The sequence below is a fragment of the Salmo trutta genome, chromosome 33, assembly GCF_901001165.1.
Source record: "Salmo trutta chromosome 33, fSalTru1.1, whole genome shotgun sequence".
NCBI lineage: Eukaryota > Metazoa > Chordata > Actinopteri > Salmoniformes > Salmonidae > Salmo > Salmo trutta.
Genome location: NC_042989.1, coordinates 9,282,709 through 9,306,177, shown reverse-complemented (window position 1 = coordinate 9,306,177; position 23,469 = coordinate 9,282,709). Strand labels below are relative to the sequence as shown.

Below are 23,469 nucleotides of genomic sequence, written 5' to 3'. Positions count from 1 at the left end.
TTAATGGCAATTTGAATGCACAGAGATATCTTGACCAGATCCTAAGGCCCATTGTTGTGCCATTCATCCGCCGCCATCACCTCACGTTTCAGCATGATAATGCACGGCCCCTGTCGCAAGGATCTGTATACAATTCCTGGAAGCTGAAAATGTCCCAGTTCTTCCATGGCCTGCATACTCACCAGACATGTCACACATTGAGCATGTTTGGGATGCTCTGGGTCGACGTGTACGACTGCGTGTTCCAGTTCCCGCCAATATCCAGCAACTTCACACAGCAATTGAAGATGAGTGGGACAACATTCCACAGGCCACAATAAACAGCCTGATCAACTCTATGCGACGGAGATGTGTTGCGCTGCATGAGGCAAATGGTGGTCACACCAGATACTGACTGTTTTTCTGATCCACGGCCCTACATTTTTTCTTTTTTAAGTTATCTGTAACCAACAGATGCATATCTGTATTTCCAGTCATGAAATCCATAGATTCGGGCCTAATGCATTTATTTCAATTGACTGACTTCCTTATATGAACTGCATCTCAGTAAAATCTTAGAAATTGTTGCATGTTGCATTTATGTTTTTGTTCAGTATAATAAGCGCATCTAAAGTATCCTATAACTTTAAATGCAATTGCAACTGAGGCATGCCAAGTTAATTTGCAGGCCAAAAAGTAGCCTACCAAAGTACATCACGATTGACAGAAAATATATAGCAAAACACTGTCACATGTGAAGTGTTCCATAAACACGGTTTCACATGATTTCACATGTGGAAATCCACATCATCACATGTGAATTGTTCCAAAAACACATGGTTTCACATGTACAAAACATGTGGAAATGTCACATGTGAAATCATGTGATTTTCCACGTGAAATCATGTGTTTTTCCCATAAGGGCGCTTTAGAAACAACAAACGTGAAAAGAAAAAGAGAAAACCCAAACCGACCAATTCATATTCCTTGAGTTGCTGATAACACACTCCGCGGTTGTAGTGTGCAAATGAGCAGGTTTTGTCTATCCTCAGGGCCATGGTCAGGTCCTCCACTGCCCCTTTGTACACCTGAAACAAAAGCATTCTAAATTTAAACACAAAGAACACTACTGAACATTGCACATATTCATGCAGCTCTGCTCACTCTCTATGGCTGAGCGCCAGAGGCATAGAGAGAAGTAGGTCTCGACTGAACTGACAAGAGTTTAAAAAAAATTTAAAAAAGTGTGGTGGAAAGACAGAAAGCCCAAACAGATAATAAAAAAATTAAATGTTGATTGTCACAGAGCCTTGGGACAATACAGTTGGTTGAGGTTTCTCACTGTGGCCAATATGACACATTATCTCAGTTGGTAGAGCATGGCACAATGCCAGGATATTGGGCTCGATCCTAGGACCTCCCATACGTAAAATGTATGCACGCTTGACTGTAAGTCGCTTTGGATAAAAGTGTCTGCTAAATGCCATAATTATATTATTATCATGCGGACGACACACAGCTGTACATTTCAATGAAACATGGTGAAGCCCCAAAATTGCCCTCGCTAGAAGCCTGTGTTTCAGACATAAAGAAGTGGATGGCTGCAAACTTTCTACTTTTGAACTCGGACAAAACAGAGATGCTTGTTCTAGGTCCCAAGAAACAAAGAGATCTTCTGTTGAATCTGACAATTAATCTGGATGGTTGTACAGTCGTCTCAAATAAAACTGTGAAGGACCTCGGCGTTACTCTGGACCCTGACCTCTCTTTTGAAGAACATATCAAGACTGTTTCAAGGACAGCTTTTTTCCCATCTACGTAACATTGCAAAAATCAGAAACTTTCTGTCCAAAAATGATGCAGAAAAATGTATCTATGCTTTTGTTACTTCTAGGCACTAAACAAACTTCAGTTAGTGCTAAATACGGCTGCTAGAATCCTGACTAGAACCAAAATATTTGATCATATTACTCCAATGCTAGCCTCCCTACACTGGCTTCCTGTTAAGGCAAGGGCTGATTTCAAGGTTTTACTGCTAACCTACAAAGCATTACATGGGCTTGCTCCTACCTATCTTTCCGATTTGGTCCTTCCGTACATACCTACACGTACGCTACGGTCACAAGACGCAGGCCTCCTAATTGTCCCTAGAATTTCTAAGCAAACGGCTGGAGGTAGGGCTTTCTCCTATAGAGCTCCATTTTTATGGAATGGTCTGCCTACCCATGTGAGAGACGCAGACTCAGTCTCAACCTTTAAGTCTTTACTGAAGACTTATCTCTTCAGTAGGTCCTATGATTAAGTATAGTCTGGCCCAGGAGTGTGAAGTTGAACGGAAAGGCTGGAGCAACGAACCGCCCTTGCTGTCTCTGCCTTGCCGGTTCCCCTCTCTCCACTGGGATTGTCTGCCTCTAACCCTATTACAGGGGCTGAGTCACTGGCTTACTGGTGTTCTTCCATGCCGTCCATGGGAGGGGTGCGTCACTTGAGTGGGTTGAGTCACTGACGTGGTCTTCCTGTCTGGGTTGGCGCCCCCCCACCTTGGGTTGTGCCATGGCGGAGATCTTTGTGGGCTATACTCGGCCTTGTCTTAGGACGGTAGGTTGGTGGTTGGGGACATCCCTCTAGTGGTGTGGGGGCTGTGCTTTGGAAAAGTGGGTGGGGTTATATCCTGCCTGTTTGGCCCTGTCCGGGGGTATCATCGGATGGGGCCACAGTGTCTTCTGATCCCTCCTGTCTCAGCCTCCAGTATTTATGCTGCAGTAGTTTATGTGTCGGGGGCTAGGGTCAGTCTGTTACATCTGGAGTATTTCTTTTGTCTTATCCGGTGTCCTGTGTGAATTTAAATATGCTCTCTCTAATTCTCTCTTTCTCTCTTTCTTTCTTTCTTTCTCTCGGAGGACCTGAGCCCTAGGACCATGCCTCAGGACTACCTGGCATGATGACTCCTTGTTGTCCCCAGTTCACCTGGCCGTGCTGCTGCTCCAGTTTCAACTGTTCTGCCTGCGGCTTTGGAACCCTGACCTGTTCACCGGACGTGCTTGTTGCACCCTCGACAACTACTATGATTATTATTATTTGACCATGCTGGTCATTTATGAACATTTTAACATCTTGACCATGTTCTGTTATAATATCCACCCGGCACAGCCAGAAGAGGACTGGCCATCCCTCATAGCCTGGTTCCTCTCTAGGTTTCTTCCTAGGTTTTGGCCTTTCTAGGGAGTTTTTCCTAGGGAGTTTTTCCTAGCCACCGTGCTTCTTTCACATGCATTGCTTGCTGTTTGGGGTTTTAGGCTGGGTTTCTGTACAGCACTTTGAGATATCAGCTGATGTACGAAGGGCTATATAAATACATTTGATTTGATCAACCTTCTCTCCCCACACAACTCTTTATATCCTGTCTCAATAATCGGATGAAAGAAGACAACGCTCCTCTCAAAGGTAATAACCACCCTAGAAATTAATTTTAAAATACTGATAAAACTGTTTATTTATACCTCACAAAATTTAAATAATAAAAAGACTGGCAATGGCAATATTGATAACTCATTATTCTTAATCTAGCCATGAACAATAAGAGCTTTCATAACAGGACCCCATCTGTCCTCATTGGACTCTATGACCACTCTTTCACAACAGTAAATGGTGAGTAAAAAACCATAGAAGAGATATAATCTCTCAGCCACTTTCAAGTGGTGAGGTGAATCATACAAATCTGCATTGCAATTATAGACATTACATTCATAGAGGTGGTGTATTGGAAACGTTATTATTCAGAATAACCAATCAAATTCATTCCAAAGAGGGTTATCGTTTGAATGAACAAATAGTAAATTGGGTTACTGCCCTCTAAAGAATGTGAGTGGCTAATGAGAGGCAAGGCTGAAGAAGCAGAGTCATGGCTAGCTGTGTTACCTGTGTGAATGTGAAATAAATGTCACACCCTGATCCGTTTCACCCGTCTTTGTGATTTTCTCCACCCCCTCCATGAGTCGCCCATCTTCCCCTTTATCCCCTGTGTATTTATACCTGTGTTCTCTGTTGGTCTGTTGCCAGTTCGTCTTGTTTGTCAATTAAACTATTGTTTATATCAACGCGGTCTGCACCTGAGTCTTACCTTCATACCTGATAATAAACATATTCCGTTGTTTAACAAATGAACAACTTCTCGGAGTCATCGGTAAAGAACCCAGCATCTAAGATGCAACAATAGACAACAAAGGAAGGCATCCCATTTATCTCACCTTCAGGTAGAATTTGAGCGCTCCTCTATACAGGTAGACTCTGACACTCTTGGGCTGGATCTTAATGGCTTCGTTGCAGTTCAGGATGGCCTTTGAATAGCGCCCTTTAGCGCCATAGAAGGCTGCACGGCTCAGATACACCTTGAAATTCAGACACAATGTACTCCACTCGCAACAATTCCACACAATGTGTTCCATTGCACTGTTTCTGTATAACGTGGATTCAGATACATTTAGCCTGCATCCCAAATGGCACCCTATTCCCTATGGGTCCTGGTCAAAAGTAGCGCACTATGTAGGTAATAAGGTGCAATTTAGGATTCAGCCTTATACTGTACATGGGTGGACAGTGAGTTCCAGAGAGCCAGTGGTTACGGAGCCTCTACCTGGAACAGGTTGGGGTTGATGAAGAGGGCTCTGTTGAAGTCCTGAACACTCTTGGACTGCTGCAGGCGCATACGACAGAGCCCACGCTGGTGGTACGCATCTGCATAGTCAGGGTTCATCTTCACTGCGTTGCTGAACGCATCAAAAGCCTGTCAGAAAACATTACAGAATCTTCAAATGGGGGTGTTAGTTTGGTGAAGGAGGCCGTTGCCATGTCAGTATGTACTGTCCCATAGACTATTTCAAAGTAACAGCGTGTACCTAGTTAACGTGTTATGTAACATGAACCGAACAACAGGTGTTTCACGGCATGAAAAAAGAGAGAGAAAAAAAAGCCTTGCAACAGAGAAACAGCTTGAGATTTGACGGGTAGAAGGCATAGCGGATTCAAAAACGTTGTGTTGGAGTAGCCAGTCTGTTTGTGCTGTCATGCCAAGCACTGTTGGCAAGAGCACAAACAGATCTAGGACCAGGCTAGTGTTGGGGGGCCATGCAGCCAAATAACATGGATATCTGAACAGACAATGCCTAGTTGCTGTACCTGCAACAGGAGAGCCAGTGCCATGTAGCAGAGTCCAGTCAGATAGAAGACCTCTGCAGCTTCAGAGACGTTGTACAGGTTGGTCTCGTTGGGGCTCAGCAGAATCAGGGCTTTCCTGAAGCTCTCTACTGCCTCCTACAGCACAGTCACCGCACACACACACACACACACCACAGAAGGCTGCTGAGGGGAGGACGGCTCAAAATAATGGCTGGAATGGAGTAAATGGAATGCATCAAACACATGGAAACCATGTATTTGATGTGTTCGATACCATTCCATTAATTCCGTTCCAGCCATTACTATGAGCATGTCCTCCCCAAATAAGGTGTCACCGGCCACCTGTGATACACACACGTCACCAACTCCCCCAAGCCACTCACTCTCCCCTGATGACAGGGCATGTTAGGCCATGGTTATTTCTATAAAAAATGTCATGCTGAGAAAAGTAGGCCAGTTGTACTGATAAGCTGCCCGACGCCATTACGTTAGCTTCAGGACATCTTCACTAGGGCACAACTCGGATGTTACACAGAGCATTATGGGTACTGTAGTACATCAAGCTACAGGCCTAATGATTGGAATGAGGAAGACAAACATGCAAAATCACTGTGGAGGAAACAGGGCAACATTGATCATTCAGCTTTAGCCTATACATGACAAGGCATGGTAACCCAGAAGGTAACAACCCACCATGAACTTGCGTGCCTTCATCTGAGTCTTGCCCAGGAGAATGAGGATGGGAGGTGAAGGTCGGTTGTTGGTGGCTGCCTCCAGACAGGCAATGGCTTTGGCATCATTCCCCAGGAAAGACTGGACAGCAGCCTGCTGGATGGGAGATGACCCTAGTGCTGGTGGTGGGGAAGGGTCACTGGTCAGTATTAGCCTGGTCCCAGATTTGTTTGTGCTCTTGCCAACAGCATTGCTCATTATGAAGCCATGATTCTTACTCTGTAATCAGTAAGTTCCTGCTATATAGTGTCAGTCTGTGAGATAACAAGGACTTGTCAGTCAGGGTCAGGGAACTCATATTATGCTTCCTGGATCCTGATTAGAATCGCTGTACCTTTGTTCATCTCTGCAGCGTACTGGATACAGAACGTGGCCAGGTCAAACTGTTCCATGTCACACAAATACTGGCCCCTGAAACACAGAGAGAGCATTGTGGATATGTCAATATACACTGAGTATACAAAATGTTCCATGACATAGACTGACAAGGTGAAACCAGGTGAAAGATATGATCCCTTATTGATGTCACTAGTTAAATCCACTTCAGTCAGTGTAGATGAAGGGGAGGAGACAGTTTAAATAAAGATTTTTAAGCCTTGAGACATTGATTGTTTACGTGTGCCATTTAGAGGGTGAATTGGCAAAACAAAAGATTGAAGTGCCTTTGAATGGGATATGGTAGTAGATGACACGGGTTTGTGTCAAAAACTGCAACGCTGCTGGGTTTTACACGCTCAACAGTTTCCTGTGTGTATCAAGAATGGTCCACCACCCAAAGGACATCCAGCCAACTGGACACAACTGTGGGAAGCGCTGGAGTCAACATGGGCCAGCATCCCTGTGGAACGCTTTCGACATCTTGTAGAGTCCATGGTGCTGATGAGTAAGGCAGGGGGAGGCCCGGAGGGAGGCCGGAGGGGGATCAAGAGATGTTTGTGAACACCTGTAACTACCATTTCCTGCAATCTAGAGCCTTTACTGACAACAAATAAAGGATTTTTTAAAATTCTAGCTACATAGTGGTGCAGCCAGTCCACAAGGTGGCACAGCACCCCCTTATATTCTTTGGGGAGAATCCAGTACTACTTTTGTATTCTTAACTAAAGAATAGTTTAGGTCCATTTTACAGACTTAAAACTCAAGCCTGATATCCTTCCTCTGATATAGAACATTTATACAAGAAAAGGCCCACTCTAAATCTAAGACAATAGCTTGTTTGTGACAGAAAAGTTCTGTAAGAACCTTTACCTCATGATATACAATTGTTGAGCGTCTGGCTTCATATGTGTGGCTCGTGTCAGATCTTTCAGCGCTCTCTTCAGATCATTGACCTTTTTGGTGAAGAATAAGGTTCATGATTTATACATCATAAAGTGAAAACCTGAAAATCCTGGTGACTGCATCATGACATTTTAAATGCTTACATTGCGATAGGCTTGGGCCCGGCAGATGTATCCTCTGATGTAGGTGGGGTCCACCCTCAAAGCGTTGCTGAACATTCGGATGGCTTCATAGTTCTGGCCCATATTCAACATGAAGATCAAGCCCAGGTTCACATGGGCCAGTGCTACAGACCTAACAGGAACAAGAAATCATCACAAAGTGGGGAAAAACATTAAAGGAAATAGAACTTATCTCTAACCTCACAACAATTATTAGACTTAAAGAAAGATTCTAGTTCTTATCATTCAAAATGTTCATACATCTCAAGTCTTATTTAATATTTAGCTTCGAAATGTCCTCCCTCCCTCCTTCTCTCCCCCTCTCTCCTTCTCTTCCTCTCTATATCTCCTGCTCCTCTTTCTCACTCAAAGCCCTGTTGCTCTTTTCAGAAGAAAGGATCCACTCTGTGAAAGCGAGAGGCCCAGTGGTATTACCTGTCAAGTTTGATCACGGCTTCAAAGTCGAACACGGCTTGTTGCCACTGCCGTCGCTCCGTATAGAGCAGGCCCCTGTGCAGGAAGGCACTCAGGTTCTCTTGGCTATCATTAATGAGTACTGGTGGCACAGAAATAAATATAACAATAAGTTGTATCTCTGTGGTACTCACAGGACTGTATAACACAACACCTCAATCCTGCACACAATGGAAAGGTATTAATAGCATGAAAAACTCTGATTGGGGGTTAATGTAAACTGAAAGCTACCACTCTTCGAGTCAGAACACATTGGATTGAAGATATTAATAGCATGAAATGGGGGTTAGGTGAGGTTTTGTTGATGATGTTGTTTGTAACTAATGGACTGTGGAAATGATTTTCCTCTCCGGGAACATCCGTACAATTAAGTATATATTTATCTATTGTCCAATACCTGAGGTGCTGAGGTCTTGGAGGGCAATATCAGGCATCCTCTTCCTGAGCAGACAGCCTCGGTGGTAGAAGGCCAGCCAGTCATTGGGGTCCAGGTGAACTGCCAGGGAGAAGTCCTCGATGGCTTCCTGGTACTGACCCACCTTAGCATAGATCCTGCCCCTGTACGTCCTGTGGTATGTCCAGATTATAACGAGACATGATGTGTTATAATGGGTTATAACAGGTGGAGGGTAACACAACTGACATTATGGAGGGTAACACAACTGACTGTCAATCGACATTTCAGTGTGTGTGTGTGTGTGTGTGTGTGTGTGTGTGTGTGTGTGTGTGTGTGTGTGTGTGTGTGTGTGTGTGTTTTGAGAGAGAGGGAGAGAGACGGAACCTGTGCGTGATTGTGAGCTAAACTCCAGCCTAACGCTGGCATTATCTGTGTCCCAAGTGACAGCCTATTCCCTATATCAGGGATGGGCAGCAGACTAATATCACACCAAAAAAATACAATCATTTGAATAGTAGAATACACAAGCTGCAATTTTTAACATTTGGTTGTGCATCAGCAGTCACTCAATTAGCCCATGTCATCAAAACATTTTTAGATTGGTAAGTTAGTCTAGCGGACACCTATCTAAACTTGTAGTAATCATTGTCAAACTACTAACCGGGGTAGGGCCCATTGATCATCAGTTATCATATTAAAAACTGCAAATGTTTGCCTCCTATGGCAAAATGTGTAGAATTTCAGGAAATTAGCTGTAAAACTGCTAATTTTTCTCTTCGCCCCATGGCAATATGAGGAGAATTACATGAAATGAGTTATAAAATTGCAAAATCTTCTCTCCGCCCCATGGCAAAATATGTAGAATTACAGCAAACTTGCTTTAAAACAACATTTTCTCTACGCCCCATGGCAAAATGTGCAGAATTGCAGGAAATTAACTTTAAAAAAAAAAAAATTATCTTCGCTGTCACGACGGGGGGTATGGATGTGAGTACGCAGACCCACTAGCTACTGCGGCCCCTCATGATGAGTTCAGTTTTTTGGTGGGCCACACCCCCATCAAAGTTGCTCATTCCTGTCCTATATAGTACACTACTACCTATGGGCCCTGGTCAATAGTTGTACACTATATAGGGAATAGGGTGTCATTTGAGACACACCCATTGATTACCTGGCGATGGCATGGCTGGGATCACGCTGGAGCAGCAGAGAAAAGTCAGACAGAGCCACCATCCAGTTACAGCTGTGGAAGTACTGCAGGCCGTGGGTCAACAGAGCGTCCGTTCTCCTTGGGTTGATGGTGAACGTCTGGAAGACAAAGATTACAGACATACACACCAGTCACAGCAGTCTCCTGTTAAGCCCTTGTTCTGTGGCTTATGCTGGCAAAATAATCCAGAGGTCAGCACTGGAGTGAGGCGGAATCTCTTCTCAATCAATACACAATATCACAATGTTGTTGGTTTTCTACCTTAGATGACTGTATTAAACCCAGACTACATCCTAAGAGTGCTTTGAGACCCAGTGATGTCAGTGGCAACGTGACTTACTTTGGCATAGTCCTCCATGGCCAGTAGAATCTCATTCCTCTTCTCGTACATCTCAGCCCTCTTGAAATAGTTGTCATCGTCTTCAGGTCTGCATTTGATGGCCTGAGTGTAGTTTATAATAGCCAGGGTGGTCTCTCCTCTCACTCTGTAGATTTCTGCTTTGGACTTGAAGGCATCTGGTAAACACATATAAAAGGTCGGTAATGTATTGTACTGTATAGTAGTCTAGAAAGGAGGAAGAGCTATAGCTGTACAGTCGTGAACCATAATCAAATCACATATAAGTCCAGCTGCATCCTTAACCGTGGGTACATCCCCAGAATGTCCTTAATAAATCGAGCAGCAGCGTAATGCCACAGAATGTACAATAACTATAGTCAACAAAAATGTGTTCCTATTGGCAAAAAGGAACTAACATTTAAAATCAATGGAGCACTCACTAACTTGAAAACGCAGATGGAACGTGCCAGAGCGAAAAAACTAAAAGGCTCATAAAATGAGGAATTTCAATTCATTCAAGTGAGAGATTCAGCAGAAGTGCAATCACTTTCACCTTGGCAGAGTCAGTCAGTGCATCATCACGCTGTATGTACCGTGAATCTATTATATCTACAGTAACTAATAAAACACACAGGGTTTTGGGCTGTGGTGGGCTTACCTGCATGTTTCTTGGTGTGCTTGATGATAAAGTTCAGGTCATCCAAAGCACTATTCTGGTTGTTTCTGAGCAGATAAATGCTGTGCCTGTGCCAGTAAGCATCCAGCAGGTAGGGCTCTAGGGAAATGGCCTAGCGTGGAAACAACAACACATTAACCATTTATCATCAGAAGCTAGGCCAAGAGGAGGAAAATGAAGCTAGTAGGGAAATCAGGTCAAACCTATTAGCTAGCTTATATATTTATAAATTAATGTCTAAATCAAGTTACTTTGACTAGCTTCCAACTGAAATAACAGTATTCTGACCTAACACACTCGTCCATGGCTGTCCTATTTCAGAACCAAACCTCTGCTAGCCTACTGAAAATGTGAACTAAACTTACGGCATTGAGATCCTCCAGAGCCTGGTTAAGCCGGCCCAGTTTCTTCTGCAGCGCCCCCCTGCGACACAGGTCAAAGGCGCTGGGTCTGTCCTGCTGGGCAATATCCTGGGTCAGCTTGGCCACCTCTCCCTCCAGGTCCCCTGTGGTCAGACCCTGGTCCAGGGTCAGAGACAGGTCCACCCAGTCCAGAGGCTGTATCTCATCCAGCATCAGGACCTTCTCCCCAGGCTTCTTCAGGGCCCCGCTCTGGAGGCTGCTGCTGGGGGCCCTCTTAGAGGAGTCTGACTCTTTCTTGGAGGTGCTGCTGCTCTCCTCCAGTGGGGGGAAGAGCTGGTCAAACCAGGCATCCCAGATATCCCTCACCCACTCCCGGGGAGGGAGCACGTCGGGGATGCCACCCTGGTCAGCGGCAAAGCTCTCAAAGTCCAGCACCAGGGGTAGGCTCGGGTAGCGGGGCAAGGGGAGCGGGAGAGGAGGCTCCTCTGAAAGGCATGTGGTGGGTTTGATGGGTAGTAGCTGGCACACAGACTCACTCCTGGGAACACAGGAGGCAGGCAACACAGATAGACAGGGTGATTAGATGTAAAGAAGAAATGTATACATTCTGTAAATACAGCAATAACATGGGTCTACTGTATATCCAAATGAAAGCACATTCGTCTGGAAGTTCTATAACTGCTTTGTTAGCCAAATGAATCGCAGTACTGTAAGCCTGCCTACCTGATGAGAGTACGTGGTGGCTCCTGCAATTTTTCATGGATGTAGGCCAGCTTGGCAGGGCACAGCTTCTTCGAACCCTTGGCGACCTTCTTCTTGGAGTGGGATATGCTGCCTCTCCTGACGGGTTCCCCCAGCGTCACCCTGTCTCGGTCCCTCCTGTACTGGAGTTGACTCTGGCTGAGGGCTGGGGTAAGCTCCTCTGTGTTGGGGCCTGCTGCGGGGGCTTGGTGGTCGGCGTCCTGCTGGACAGTGGGAGTAGCCTGGGGATGGGTCTCCTCAGCCAGCACAGTGGAGGACAGCTGCTGCCGAACCACCTCCAGCTCTCTGGTGACGGTGGCAAAGTCACATGATACCTTGAGGAAGGCCTCTGGCTCAGGGTTGAGGTGTGGGGCAGAGAAGGGCCTCTTCAACTGGGTCAAGATTGTGAATAGTGAGACCATGGTCAGAACCACTGGTTTGGTGGTGAGATAGTGGTTTATCGTGTTATTGAATGACATGACGTTTTTCATATACACTCACCTGTTCTTCGTCAATGGAGGGTTGAGGTGACCGCTCAGTTACTCTGAGGTCTATCATAGACTTGAACTTCCTGGACAGCACATTTTCCTGTAGGAAGATCCAACACGTTTGTAAGGGCATGCTGGGGGGGGGGGGGGGGTTGTTAAGTTTAGTTTGGGGGGGGGTAACTAAAGCACACACTGACCACTGAGGTGGTTGGCTCCATCTCTGTCAGGTCACAGGCTGATTCCACCAGGTCCTGCAGATCACCATAGAGCTCCTCTCTGGAGAGATCGTTCCGCGTTGCCTGAGTAACAAACACCATAGAAACACAGCAGGGTGAGATCACATTGGCGAGGTTTGGTTAACTGGTTCACTTGCAATTTGATATTCTAATATAGCAAAGCTATTATTCAGATACATCAAAGATATTTGATATTCAAAGATATTATATTTCAACAGGACATCTTTGGTTAAAAAGGCATGATCAATGTGGCCTTGTTAATGTTATCTAACTTTCAGAGTGGTAGGGCATCTTGTAATGTAATGATCAAAGAGCATCTCCAATGTTCCCCCATCACGTCTCAACTAAAACACAGCCAGGAACAAATAGAGTAAAGTCCTCCGTTAACAGTCCATGTGGACTGACTGTCTGGGAGGGAAGTAGCCTACAAGTCTGTCTGTAAACATCAGAGGCTCAGTACTACACTACCTGGTACTTGGGAAAGAGTTTGTGTTTGACGAATGCAGGAGAGCAGCTGAACTTAGGAGGCGCTGGGTGCCAGAACATCTTCAGCTCGTTGGAACACAGAGAGGTCTGGGAGGAAGGAGAGAGATACTGTATGAGACACACAGAGAACTGGGAGGATAGACACTTCAAGGACAGGTGACTCATCTAGACCAATGAAAAGTCCCCTTGAATAAAACAAACTCACACGTGACATTAAAAAGATAATGCTGAACTGGAACATTGGAACTGAAACATTTGACATTCCCAGATAGCTACAGTGTTAGTACCATGTTATAAGCAGTCCCTTTAAAAACCTCCTGTTTCTAATGAGTTACAAATATGTTTGGTGCCACCTAGTGGATCATCTTGTTGGATGGTGAAACACTTTCGAGACAAAATGTTTGAGGGGAATAGTTGTATAAACATAGTGCTGATCCTCCTCACCGCCTGTCCATGAAGCATCATCCTGGGCTTCTCTACGTAATACTCAGCGATCCTCTGCCAGTCAGCCAAGCTGTCTGAAGTCTGGGGAGGCAGGTGACCCACGCTGTCCTTTCCATCAGACTCAGTCACCTCCACGCAGGGCACGCCTTCATTTACTATCCTGCAAAGAGATTCAATAGTTTTACATGATATGAGGTTGTTGTAATGATACTGATATGTATCATTACATGATATGTAAAGTTTCCCCCACGTGGAGTGCAGAAGGTAGTGAGAGAGAAAGTGGAGAGAACGGCCAAATCATATTTACTAAATAGTTTAATGCAGCCCTGTATCACAGCACTTAAATTCCAAATGTTGCTATAAAGTCTAGGTTTGGTCAGAAAACAACTTATGAAGCAGAGCCTGGGAGAGATAGATAAATAAAGGTTAAATAAGTAATAAAAGCGTTTTACCTGTGTCTGTCAGGCTGGGCAGCGATGTGTTGTAGAGCTGTCCTCTGTTGGTGAAACTGCGGTGGTGCAATGAGTTGGCTAGAGGTGTGACAGACCCGGGAAGCCAGCTGCAGCTCCAGAGGCAGGGCCTGGCTGACTGGGGTTGTACAGAGGTGGTGAATGGTCTTGTACCCATCTGCACTGTGGGAGAGAATTAGAACAGTAATGACTACAATGTTGTGATACTCTTACTTGGCCAGTCTGTTTGCGCCATCATGCCAACTCCTTGTCACTGGCTTGACAATGATCGCAATATAGTCGGTGAGAAGACAAACGGATCTAGGACCAAGGTAATGCTTACTTTCAATCTAAATGTAACATCATTTCTGACTTCTTTACCTAGTCTGTAATAACACAGGGTATATATAAAACCCAACATACAGTATTATCATGTATGGTAAAGGGAGAAGTCAACTGACATTTTGCTTTGAACCAAAAACCCCACCGGTTTGTTATATTGAAGAATGTCAACGATTTAACAACAATCCACATATTTGAAACGTCTACGAGCAATACCGTGGTCTTGAGGCTTGTCCTAACAGATGAACCATTCTCTGTGGCGTAAGCAGATGAGGTGGTGGTTTATTTGCTCAGATCATCCCTGCCATAACTTCTCACCACTCTTTGAACTGGAGACTCTGTGTGTGGCCTCTCTGTGCTAGGAGGGAAAGGCCCGGCCTCCCTTCGCCACCCACCGCCCACCTCCTGTCCTGACAGACACTGGACAATTTATTGGAGCCTAACATGTTCACTATGGCCTGCCACTCCTGAGATTGATCATCTCTCTGGCACTCTGGGTTAGGTAGGCATGCCTCAGCTCAGCTAGCGGAGCGGCAATCCTGTAAGGTCACCCTGGAGTCATTCGCCTTGTTTTCAATGAAATGAGCATTCCATAACTGTGGAGTGGAGCTGACCTGAGCACTGCCTTCAGCCTTGCTCCTTATCTAATCCATGTACCATCAGCAGACAGGCTGGCAGCCTGGCCCCCTTATAAAGCCTCTTATCCATACCCAACAGAAACCTTTCAGTGAACCAAAGCTCTGAAAAAAAAACCTAATTAAATGGCACTTGTTTTGGTTCCATTTTTTCATCAATGGGGTTGGAGGGGAGTGGAAGGAGTGGGAGGGTGTGGCACAACTCCAACTCAGCACTTGCAGCAGGAGGAGGCAGTAAATCTGGTCTCTTTAGGTGAGTAAGGAGTCAGTTATAAGGAAGTGTGTGGTTGCACCAGGCTCCAGACAGAGAGAGAGCAGTCTAAAGAGTGTGTTAGGCTAGGAGCATAATTACTCTCTGTGTCAATGGGTCTCCGAGAATCAGGTGGGGAGTTTTGATGATAGCTTAGAAGTCACTTTATTTACAGACAGACTCCCTCGAACTGAGCTCACCTCCGTCCAATTCCACCCCCGCCCAATCCATTAAAGTCAAAGTTGGAGATGGTTACTAATGATAGTGAGTTGAAGAGGTTGTTGGAAAACAACTTCGTTCAAAACAAGCAGCGATAACACAGTGATGACCATGATTATACAGGGTTTAAGCAACATGTCTTCATGTTTTAGGAGAAAAACCACTATTTATTTGACAGTGCAGTGTTGTACGTGGTATCCATTTAATACCCAAGTTTGTAATAGAAGTAGTAGTTTAACCTCCAATAATGATCACAACTCACAATCAGTTCGATACAACAAGTCACAACGCTCATGATCAACCAGACTGACAGGGAATACAAGATTCTTACTGCGCTTTAGGGGCCCATGTCGCTAGAGGGGAGAGGCCTTGAATGGTTTTGTTTTGTAAAGACACCCTCGCTGGTCTCTGAGAAGGAGCTATGGTATCTCCTCGAGCTGTCATTACATCTGCATAAGTCACCTTTGATGGAGGAAAAAAAAAAACACAAAGACAAACGTTTGTCTTCTAATTGTGGGAGCTGAAATAAGAAAATACTTAAATAAATTAGGCGTGAACAAGATAAACTGATAGTACAGTTACAGCGGCTGAACTTCACACAACGACAATCACATAAATCCAAGTATTACCTTCTGTGGAAGAGCAGAGACCATAGAGTCAGCGTCGTCCGTCTCTCGTTCAGACAGCGACTGAGCGATCTTGTAGACCCCTGGTGTGACTTTAGGGGACTCAGCAGGTCTTGGTGTCTCCCTCTTAACCCACAACATACTCTGTGGAACCGAGGGCCTCTGAGGAGTACCCTGGGAAAATGTGGATAAGACGTTTGTTAATGTTGACTATCATTCAAACAGAATTCCTTATCAAGGTTGAATTTAGTTTAAACTTTATACAACCTTAATAACAGAAACCTCTACACTTAAAAATGTTCTCAAATGCTCTGAAAACCTATTTTTCAATGAAATGTGATACATCTAAATACACTCTAGTCTCTGCATTACCTCTGTTTGTACATGGCTAATATTCTCTTCTCTCTCCTCTGATTCCACTGTTTTTTCTTCCTTTAAAAATGATTGAATGTTATAAAAAAACAAAAATTGTCAATCAATACAAGTGCAATTGCTATGAGCATTGAATACCTGTTTAAATAACTAATATTCATGAACTATCACCGGGCTTATTTAAAATCTCTACGAAAAGTATAAAGGTCAAAATGTCTGTGACCATTCAGCATATCATATGTTGTTGTCCTATTGTTATCATGTTGTCACCTCGTTGTCAGCGTTATAGCTGTCCCCCAGCACTCTTTCCATCAGCTCCTTGATCATCTGGTCCGAGGCAGATGGCATATCACTGTCCCCTCTCTGTAAGGAGGCAATGATCTCATCCACCGTCCTCCCTCTGCCTCTGACAAGCCCCATAGTCGTGGCCACTGACTCCTCTGGGTCTCTCTGCTGGGGGTCCGTGTCCTCCTGGCTCTCTGCACCTTCGGCCCCTACAATGCCCCGTGCCTCATCCAGCAGCTCTGTGGTGGACTTGACACTGTGGATACTGTTAGGGGCCATGGTACTCCTCTGGCTCTTTGAGCTTCTGTCGTCAGTGGGAGTCCTTGGTGCATGCGTAGACCTATCTTTCTGTTTCCTCCTTTTCTTTTTCTTGATCTTCTGTGGAGCTTTCCCGTGGGATTGCTCGGAGCCCGAGTCCTCACTGTTCCTGCTGTCATCGGTGTTGTCCGAGCTCAGAGCCAGACATCTGCTGAAGAAGTTGGCTCTCCGGATGCGCCTCTCCGCCGCTTCCTTCTCCGACACCAGCTCTGACTCCTTCTTGCTCTTGTATATAAACGTCCTGGTCCCTGTTGCTGGCCTCTCTGACCTGGGCTTAGAGGGAGGCTGTGGCCTCATGGACATGGACACCACTTTGGTAGTCCCTGCTAGCTGAGCTATGGCCGGCTTCTGGGAAGGTTTCTGGCCTGGAGGAGACAGGACCAAACTAACTGAATTTCTCCCTTCACTGATTCCTTTGATAAGTGTGGTTCCTTGACTCCTGCTCACCTCAGACTTTGTTTTAGGGATGTCTAGTAGGAGTACACTTTGTGGTAAGGAGGCAGGTGGGGATTGTAGCAGATCTGCATGGAACTCCAACAGGCTGACTGACCCTGCAGACATCTGTGAGGTCCTATTTTGGGGTGTGTCCGATGTGCCACAGGGTCCCTCTGTAGCCTCTTCCATCAGTCCTGATGACTCCAGTGTGTGGAGAGAGTTTGGTGGTTGGGCCTGTGTGCTGGTGGTTGTGTGGGAGTTGAAAAACAGCTGTTTCATTTGTAGGAATTCACACTGGGCCTCATTGCGTAGCACCCCTAACTCCTTCTTCAGCTTTAGCTCCTCGCTGTGGCTCAGAACCTTATTTCTCAGCATGTTGCCCCATGTCTATCAACGTGACCAAATGTTGGAAAGTGAAACATGCTAAAAAAGTAAAGGACTGAGGATGGAAGTGGGTGAGTAGTAAGAGGAATTATTTTTCAATGGCTGATTATGAAACATCAATTAAAATGATTAAAACACACAGCAATAAAAAAAAATGGTAGCCTAACATGTGATATATCACATGATTGATGCTTATTCTGTCGGATTACGCGGCCTACTCAATAACTGATGATCAAACTGTTGATGTTAAGATTGTTGTTACTGTGTTACAGAAAGTAGCAGCACTGTCAGTATAACAGCTTCACGGTGTATTTTGCTGCTAGTGAAGTTTGAAAGATGTCATACGCCCCGTTTAACGAGCTACAATGTTGCCAGCAGTGAACCACTCCAATGCTACTAGAGTAACGTTAGATTAGCCAACGTTAGCAAATTCCAACGCTTACCTTTTCCAAAACTATTGAAGTGACAAGACACCGCTCTTTGCTGAAATCGACGTGACTTTAAATATCTGAATATCATCTCATAAACACGTTGGCAGGTAAAATGTTTACAAACTTGTGGGGGGATTTGACATCCACCATTTCTTCGCGGTGGCTGGGAGGATCTCCTAGCAACCAAACCAGACAACTAGGCTGGACAAAACAGACACCACGTGGGTGCAGGACGAAGACTGCCAAAGACCGGACGAGCATTGGAAACTGAACTAAATAAATAAGTTACAAAATGCGAACGTGTTCAAAGCTCAAAGGCTTTCCTAATCGACAGAAGAAGTATAATTTCATTTCGGCATAGGCCTATGCCTTTTTCTATTGGCTCTGTAGTTTTTATTCTGGATGTGTAGGCCTTCAGGAAATATTATTGTCATAAAATCAAGTATTGTGGAATGTAATTCATTCCTTCTAATTTCTTTGGGACAATTCATCTTCTGATTCTATTTTCCTTTTTTTTTTTTTTTTGCTGTGCCATAATAAACATGTGATCATAAAGACTCATGTCATAGAATAAAGCAATCTATTAGCGTAAATATCTGTAAAACAACCGTGTTCCTCTGTAGGGCTTTGTGGGGCTGGCTATATCTACCGTGTCAGATTTCAAATCCAGCAGTAAACCTAATTTCCCATGCTTTGTGGGAGGTTTTAATCCGGCCTTAACAAATCGATTTTCTCTCCCTAATGGCGTTAGAGATCACCCTGAGATAATCCCATGTAAAGGGATAATTATCGCTGTTATTCCCTCATTAACGGGTTTAGAATCGAAGGACCTGGCTGCAACTGCTTGTAGGGCTACCGTCCAGTTAACAGAGCAGAGGGATATTGGGAAGTATTTTTCACGCATATAAGATGTTGACACGTGTCTTCTCCATTGTCCAGAGGCCATAACATTAAACATGAAACTCAAGCCTAAGTAGGCTACAATTAAATCCTATACATGGGCATAGTCTGCACATACATTCAATTATTATAAAGAAATAAACCTTCATTGTTTATAAGTGAATATTTTTCATAAGAATATCCAATATCCTCAGTGCTAACGCCTTCTCAATTCTCGCAGAATTTAACATTTTGATACCTATAGACAACTTTCTGTGAGCCAGAGTAAATATTATCCTGACATTGTAGGGCGCGCGCGCCCTTGTGTGGGTAATGGATCATTTGAAATTATAGGCATAAACAGTGACGTTTCTGTTACATTTTATTTCATTCAAATTCCATGATTAATCGTAAAGACCTCAAATACTAGGTTGTAATGCTAGCTACCTGTCTATTTGGTTTATGCCTGGCTTTCTCCATGGTACATGAAATACCTTAATTTATGGATATAATTCCAAGTGCGTAATTGTACAACAACAAATGTCATGCTCGGCTGTTTTTCAAACCCTGCTTTCTGACTGATGGAATGTTTACACACCTTATTAGGGAGGGGAAAACATTATTTTTGACAGGGCTATTTTTCTTTGTAAAGACGCAGAAGAACTGTGGGCACCGCAGGGGTGACTATAGTGAGGGAAAAAGATCTAGGCAAATGAACACTGAAAAAGTGGGTGGGTTGTACCGCCTACGTAATAGGGGAAGATCTAAACTCACAGGTCACACTGCATTCAACATCTATCTCCTCACTTCTTTACTCTAACCCTCCTGCAACATCCCACCAGTTACTGCGCACCGTTTCCTAGGATACATTTCTCAAAAACTCCAGTCTGAGGAACTGCATGTTTACGATTTGTGGATATCAACCATAATGTTGGGTACAGTGAAAATGGAAGGTCACGAAACGCCAGATTGGAGCAGCTATTACAATGACGCACAAGAGGTAGGCTATGTGTATTTCAGTTTTATTCGATTTGTGTATTAGAATAACAATGAAGTGCTGACTGATTTCCACGTCTTTGTTTTTGCGATGCATGTTTTCTAGCAAACTGCATTGAGTGTCCTTCAAAAAGAATCTAATGGCACAGTGTTATTGTTGTTGTTTATGGAATACTGGGCTGTTTTGGGTATAGACTTCACTATAAGCAACCTGAGGATGTATCCTAAAGAACGAGAGACGGCCAAGCACGCCGCGTGGCAGCAGTGCACATTGCAGGCACAGCAGGCCGAATGCTGACTTGAGATACTGGCACTTTAACAAGAAATAAAATACCATTATACATGTGCGTAAAAATGGGATTTGGCACTGCATATTTACCAGCCATCATGCTGCGAGATCATGGCATATGTTTATCAATGCATGCTATTCGAAAAGAAAGTTGCAGTCAGTGGAATGTTTCAAATCAATCTTAATTCGTTTGTTCCATGCCAATAATAAGATGAATACACTTTGCTTGACCTTCTGTTTGTGCATAATAGGCCTACATAAAATGTTCATCTAAATGATTGCTTTGCTGGAAAAGCAGCACAAAATCGCATTATATGCCCTAACACAATGAAACAATATTGTTTGAGTTTGAGATGTATCAAATAAATGGACCAGGCTGTTTTGATGCTGCTGTTTAAAAGCTCTCAAAATGAATCTCATGTTTTTTAGTCAAATCGAATTAATTAAATTCGTTAAGTTTTGAAATATTTTGTGTTTAACAGCCTAATATTAATAATTATTAATTATTATTGGCTAAACATTATTACACAGTCGATTTAAGCAGAATAAAAACTAATAATAAAAAAAACGTAAGCACTTTGAGTGTGTGGAAGACCAATGCATTGTTGTGATCACATTTCTCTCATGTTATTCCAGGTATATTCGCCCATGGTGAACAACGGCATGAATGCAGGATTGAGTTCCATGAACAGTATGAACAGTTACATGAGTATGTCTACTAATGGAAATATGACCTCAGGTTCTTTCAACATGTCCTACGCCAACCCCGGCCTGGGAGCCGGACTAAGCCCTGGGACAATGGCAGGGATGCCCCCGAGCGCGTCCAGTGCGATGAACGGAATGGGTGGAGGGGTACCGTCAATGGGCACTGCCCTTAGCCCCTCGAACATGGGCGCGATGTCGGCTCAGCAGGCTTCCATGAACGCTATGAATCCATACGCGAGCATGAGCCCTACTATGAGCCCAATGTCCTATACTCAGCCCAACCTGAACCGAGCAAGGGACAACAAGTCGTTCAGGAGAAGCTACCCGCACGCGAAGCCTCCGTATTCGTACATATCCCTCATAACCATGGCCATTCAGCAAGCACCAAGCAAGATGCTCACGCTTAGCGAAATCTATCAGTGGATAATGGACCTATTTCCATACTACAGACAGAACCAACAGAGGTGGCAGAACTCTATTCGCCATTCCCTGTCTTTTAATGATTGCTTCATCAAAGTGTCTAGGTCACCGGATAAGCCAGGCAAAGGTTCGTACTGGGCCCTGCACCCAGATTCTGGAAATATGTTCGAGAACGGTTGTTACCTACGCAGACAAAAGCGCTTTAAATGCGAAAATAGAAAGATATCTTCAAGTAAAGGGGACGGAAGGAAAGACCAGTCCGGTTCTGGGTCGCCTTCGAGCGAGAACACCAACAGCAAGACTGGGAATGTGGACTCCAACTCCCTCTCCACCTCCAACCAGTCCTCCAGCCCTCACAGCATGGACCACAGGAGCAGTAGCAGCGCCTCTGAACTAAAGAGCAGCGGGCCACCTCTCCACCCCGTGGCCAGCTCGGCCACGTCCCTGTCCTCTCTCCCTTTACCTCCGCACTCGATGGCGCACGAGTCCCATCTGCACCTAAAAGGGGATCCCCATTACTCATTCAACCACCCGTTTTCAATAAATAATTTAATGTCATCCTCAGAGCAACAGCACAAACTGGATTTGAAAGCCTACGAGCAAGCTTTGCAATACTCTTCCTACGGCTCAAGTATGTCCTCCAGTCTACCCCTCGGCAGCGCGTCCATGGCTGGCAGAGCCATGGACCCATCCGCAATAGAGGCGTCATACTATCAAGGTGTGTATTCCAGACCAGTCCTCAACACTTCTTAGTATCTTCTCATTTTTACAGTGCTCGATAAAAGGATGACAGAAAACACTGATCATATTTTTTTTGTTGCATGCACCTGGTGCATAAGGACTGTTACTTTAATGTATAAGAATGTGTATGAGTAAAATCCAATAGGCCTATACTGTAAAGTGTTACCATTGAATGATTGTATATCCAGTCGTAAATCATTGCTAGTGTATTTAAAACAATTTTGAGCTTGTAAAATAATGTTGTATTCCCCAAACTTGTAGTACCCACAATGAATATGTCCATGTGTTACAATGTGCATGAATGGAGGTCAATAAGGTCTCGTGGAACGCGTGACACAGGTGAAGCGAAAAACCCCGGTCTGTTCCAGATAGCCTACTTTTTTAAACGGATGGTGTCATTTTACGCATTGCTTTCGTTCATTTGCTAAATATCTGACAAACATATTTACAACCCAATCTTGTATAACAATCTTAAATTCCACGTGGAAATGCATTATAAATAAAATATGTATTTCTTTATACATGACAATTGTATGTCTTTTGTGGTATTTTTCAAGCCAGAAAATGTGTGATTGTTATGTGCAGCCTAATGTCAGCGTTTTATCTTTCTCTGTTTGTTTTGATGTCTCTGCATGTGCTTAACTTATTTCTTGTTCATTTTCAAATAAAACAAATACGATTTATTCACTGATTGTTGGTATTTCTGATGTCCATTTTGAAGAAGCTATTCTGTGCATGAGGCGTAAAAGAATTACTATTCAATTACGCAACTGTTCCAACTTTTACGCATATCCAAATATTTCAGGAACAATATGAATTTCAACGTTTTGAGTTTAAATTAAGCATTACAAAACATTTTCATTACCATTGTAAAGAGAATGTATTAATTATATGGTCTAAAGCTTCTGCCAGAGTGACATATAGACAGCTTTGTTGTTCAGTCTTGTAAGCTATTGCGTAAAATAGTATATCATGAATGTAATTCCATATGTAATTAGGTTATGAACCATTGATAGACACATCTAAAGTGTATTCAATATAATTGTAATATCCCTGTAAAGTTTATAAATGCTAACTGTATTGACGCTCGCTTGGGTTGACGCACCGCAAGTTTTTGATCAATGAGCAAGGCTAAAGCCAAATCTAACAGAAATACAGCCGCAGAGCTTTACCTCATAAAGGATTCGGGCGTGTTGTAAATGGATTTTTAACAATATCATGGAAAGGCCAAAGCATCTTTTTGTGATTCGTAACCCTACATGATGCGGCTCGTGAACCTGAACAGATTTGACTTTGATCATGGTATTTTGTCGACACACATTTTGGCTGAGTAACCGTGAAATGTGTTTAATTATCATGTAATTGCCCCCCGATGCGCAAATAACGTGGAGAATTGAATTGAGTGTGGCGAAAATATCGCGGAGAATTGAGGCTTTATAGGCTTATGCCATAGGCCTGTGGTCTGTGCTTTGTTTTTCAGATTATGTTTCCACAGACAAATTCAAGCTTAC

At 44.0% G+C, this 23,469-nt stretch overlaps 2 protein-coding genes across 3 annotated transcripts in view; one reads left to right on the top strand and one right to left on the bottom strand.

Moving 5' to 3' along the window:
• Nucleotides 1-18,177, bottom strand: part of ttc6 (tetratricopeptide repeat domain 6) — a 29,594-nt gene extending 11,417 nt beyond the window's left edge. Inside the window, exons 1-25 of one of the 2 annotated variants that reach the window (XM_029729713.1) lie at nt 17,941-18,177; nt 16,346-17,552; nt 16,076-16,135; nt 15,707-15,877; nt 15,409-15,539; nt 13,635-13,814; nt 13,183-13,342; nt 12,721-12,825; nt 12,214-12,315; nt 12,030-12,116; nt 11,511-11,920; nt 10,791-11,325; nt 10,408-10,537; nt 9,750-9,925; nt 9,371-9,507; nt 8,200-8,369; nt 7,764-7,884; nt 7,311-7,461; nt 7,135-7,217; nt 6,221-6,297; nt 5,848-6,005; nt 5,155-5,289; nt 4,613-4,762; nt 4,227-4,367; nt 954-1,067 (exon numbers count right to left, since the gene is read on the bottom strand). In XM_029729713.1, the coding sequence (XP_029585573.1) occupies nt 954-1,067; nt 4,227-4,367; nt 4,613-4,762; nt 5,155-5,289; nt 5,848-6,005; nt 6,221-6,297; nt 7,135-7,217; nt 7,311-7,461; nt 7,764-7,884; nt 8,200-8,369; nt 9,371-9,507; nt 9,750-9,925; nt 10,408-10,537; nt 10,791-11,325; nt 11,511-11,920; nt 12,030-12,116; nt 12,214-12,315; nt 12,721-12,825; nt 13,183-13,342; nt 13,635-13,814; nt 15,409-15,539; nt 15,707-15,877; nt 16,076-16,135; nt 16,346-17,488 (4,827 nt within the window). In that variant the 5' untranslated portion in view covers nt 17,489-17,552; nt 17,941-18,177. The remainder of the gene's footprint in view (nt 1-953; nt 1,068-4,226; nt 4,368-4,612; nt 4,763-5,154; nt 5,290-5,847; nt 6,006-6,220; nt 6,298-7,134; nt 7,218-7,310; nt 7,462-7,763; nt 7,885-8,199; nt 8,370-9,370; nt 9,508-9,749; nt 9,926-10,407; nt 10,538-10,790; nt 11,326-11,510; nt 11,921-12,029; nt 12,117-12,213; nt 12,316-12,720; nt 12,826-13,182; nt 13,343-13,634; nt 13,815-15,408; nt 15,540-15,706; nt 15,878-16,075; nt 16,136-16,345; nt 17,553-17,940) is intronic. The other variant, XM_029729714.1, reaches the window with a different exon arrangement.
• A 1,410-nt stretch (nt 18,178-19,587) lies between these two features.
• LOC115172349 (forkhead box protein A1-A) lies at nt 19,588-22,649 on the top strand. Its single transcript, XM_029729715.1, has 2 exons — nt 19,588-19,807; nt 20,729-22,649. Exons 1-2 carry the CDS (start codon nt 19,736-19,738, stop codon nt 21,968-21,970), a joined length of 1,314 nt encoding a protein of 437 aa, XP_029585575.1. The 5' UTR covers nt 19,588-19,735; the 3' UTR covers nt 21,971-22,649.
• Nucleotides 22,650-23,469: the final 820 nt, after the last annotated feature.